Here is a 2514-nt window from a genome sequence, read left to right on the forward strand (position 1 = left end):
GAATACGAGGTCCTATGCAAGTAAATACACGAAGTCTACCTAGGTACATGTGTAGATGTAATACATTGAATCGAATCTTGCGGCGACAATTTAACGAAGTGAGTACATAACGGTATTAGTGTGGGTCTAGTAAACATCAAGATTGCTCAGCTTCATTATTACTGACTTAAACTACCAAGTTGTGCTTTAGTGCTTCCGGGTATGCCGATCGATTTTGCAATGTTGCTAACCATACACCTGGTGACGCAGTTACAATGGGTTTCCAGCTATCTCGGCACAAACCAGTTCTCTCATCCCTAATCTTCAACCTATGTTTAAATATACATTCATCTTTTTCACCCATTATAAGACTTTAAATCCATTCTTTTGTTTCAAGGGCTTGTCCTTTCGCCAGTATATCTTAAAAATAAGCAAATATTTTTATTGACTTCTAGTGTATAAAGAGAATTATTTATTTTTCATAGTTGCTCGAACGATCATGAGACGTAAATCCTGTTCAGTCCTTATGATCTACGGCTTTTTTACAATTAACAACGAAACTGCATATAAAACACGTAGGTGCGTATTGACTATAGCTAATAGCTTATTTGGGCGCTATTTGGCTAAAGATTGTGTAGTGATCACCTAAATTACAAAGTCGGTGTAGTGTTAGGCAGACCCTGAAGATGGCTGCACTTCCTCGTGTTTTCATGGATATTGAGGCTGACGGTGTGCCACTTGGGCGAATCGTTATGGAACTTCGCTCAGATATCGTTCCGAAGACTGCTGAAAACTTCCGGGCACTTTGCACCGGCGAGAAAGGTAAAGGATACAAGGGATCAACGTTTCACCGCATCATTCCGAAATTTATGTGCCTCGGTGGAGACTTCACTAAAGGTAACGGAACAGGAGGATCATCGATATATGGTGCACCTTTCGAGGACGAGAATTTCATCTTAAAGCACACAGGCTTCGGTACCCTTTCAATGGCTAATTCTGGTCCAAATACGAACAAATCTCAGTTTTTTTTGTGCACTGCAAAAACCGCATGGTTAGATGACAAACACGTTGTGTTTGGCTCGGTTATTGAGGGCATGGACGTCCTGAGAGAAATGGAAGCCCTGGGTTCAAACAGTGGCAGAACCAAAAAAAAGGTTGTCATTGCCAATTGTGGGCAACAGTGATGCATCTGACACATTCAAAATGCTCAGCTTTCGGCTATCGTGTGTAACATTGCTAGCAATACGTACGCTACTGAACTTCCGGCCTCTCAACATTTACGGAAACCAGGATATCGTCGCGTAATGCTTTGTACGTTCGTCGAATTTTTTTGCCGAAGGTCAGTGAAAGCAAGGGCGGCCGGGTAAAGACGTCAAGATTTCCTTTATTTATTTTAATCTTTGCTGGCATTATGGTTTGCGGACGGTTGAACGTAATTGTACTAGCCGGATGGATATATTTCAAAAACAAATAACTACAGCGTTAATTCATGTGAGACGAGGTGTAAGGTCACTGTTGTTAATCAGGCAACATTAAATAAATGTTCACAATATTAGATGTTTTCCACTTGCGACTAAAGTTTCGGATCTGTTCTACGAAAAACTGGAAATATAGATTACTACTAGAAAATGAGTGAGTGGATTTAAAAAACGTCGCGTTCAATACAGCTTTCCGAAAGTGTTCTCGGAAATTTATTCTCACCTCCTGCATGCACTGTTTATAGAATATATGTCCAAGCTATATGCAGTGAAGATGTGGCATTTATGTAACTCTTAGCCGTTGGCAAAGCAACGACCAATCCAATGCCATACGAATCCCTTTAAGTCGTGCTCATAAATTAGTCTCCGATTTTCCCTCCTCGGTGGATATTTTTTTCGCCTGTTTGCGTCTCAATGCCCAGTTCTGTCGTTCAAGCACAAGATTGGAGTCGACGATTCTTCGATGGCGGTCACGGTAGCGACTCGAACGCTGCTTGAGCCTTGCCCTCCCCATTTTGCTGCCCGCTGCCTAAAGTACTTTTGCCGGTGGGCTTCCTGTCTGTGTCGCGCCGATCACCTCATTCTATTCTTTTGCAGTAAATGCAGTAAACCATCGCTTTCTGTCCTGCCTTCCTGGCACTGTTTATGCCAAACTTAACGAAAAACTCCAGCATCCCCCCGAAGTCTACAATAGACAAAAGCAAGTTAAAGGCATGGCATGAGAGAGGCGGCGAAGATCACAGCATTGCTTTCATCGCAATCCATTTTGTCCGTACTGCTTTTCGCCATCAAGGAAGAAGCGTTTCCTCTCGTGAGCCAGAGACCTAGGTTTACGTGTCGTATACCTACCGCGTTGGTTTTTGGGTACTCTATCTTTCGAATTGTTCAACTTACCCATTTCTATGCCCTCATTTCCCAAACCTGAAATTTGTAATTCTTTTCTCATAGACGACGCTACATACTCCAGCCAACCAGCCGTAAAACAGCGCCAGAAGTTGTAGAATACGCCGCTAAGGAAAAATTTACATGTAACTTGCCATCGTTCTTAGCGTCTTAT

The 2514-nt window shown here is 42.4% G+C and overlaps 1 protein-coding gene across 1 annotated transcript; it reads left to right on the forward strand.

Moving 5' to 3' along the window:
* Positions 1-519: 519 nt before the first annotated feature.
* On the forward strand, positions 520-1557 carry LOC111264976 (peptidyl-prolyl cis-trans isomerase). The gene has a single exon (XM_022841261.2). It carries the CDS (start codon positions 666-668, stop codon positions 1161-1163), a length of 498 nt encoding a protein of 165 aa, XP_022696996.1. The 5' UTR covers positions 520-665; the 3' UTR covers positions 1164-1557.
* The last annotated feature ends 957 nt before the right edge of the window (positions 1558-2514 follow it).

This window comes from Varroa jacobsoni, unplaced genomic scaffold (assembly GCF_002532875.2).
Source record: "Varroa jacobsoni isolate VJ856 unplaced genomic scaffold, vjacob_1.0 scaffold_919, whole genome shotgun sequence".
NCBI classification, from domain to species: Eukaryota; Metazoa; Arthropoda; class Arachnida; order Mesostigmata; family Varroidae; genus Varroa; species Varroa jacobsoni.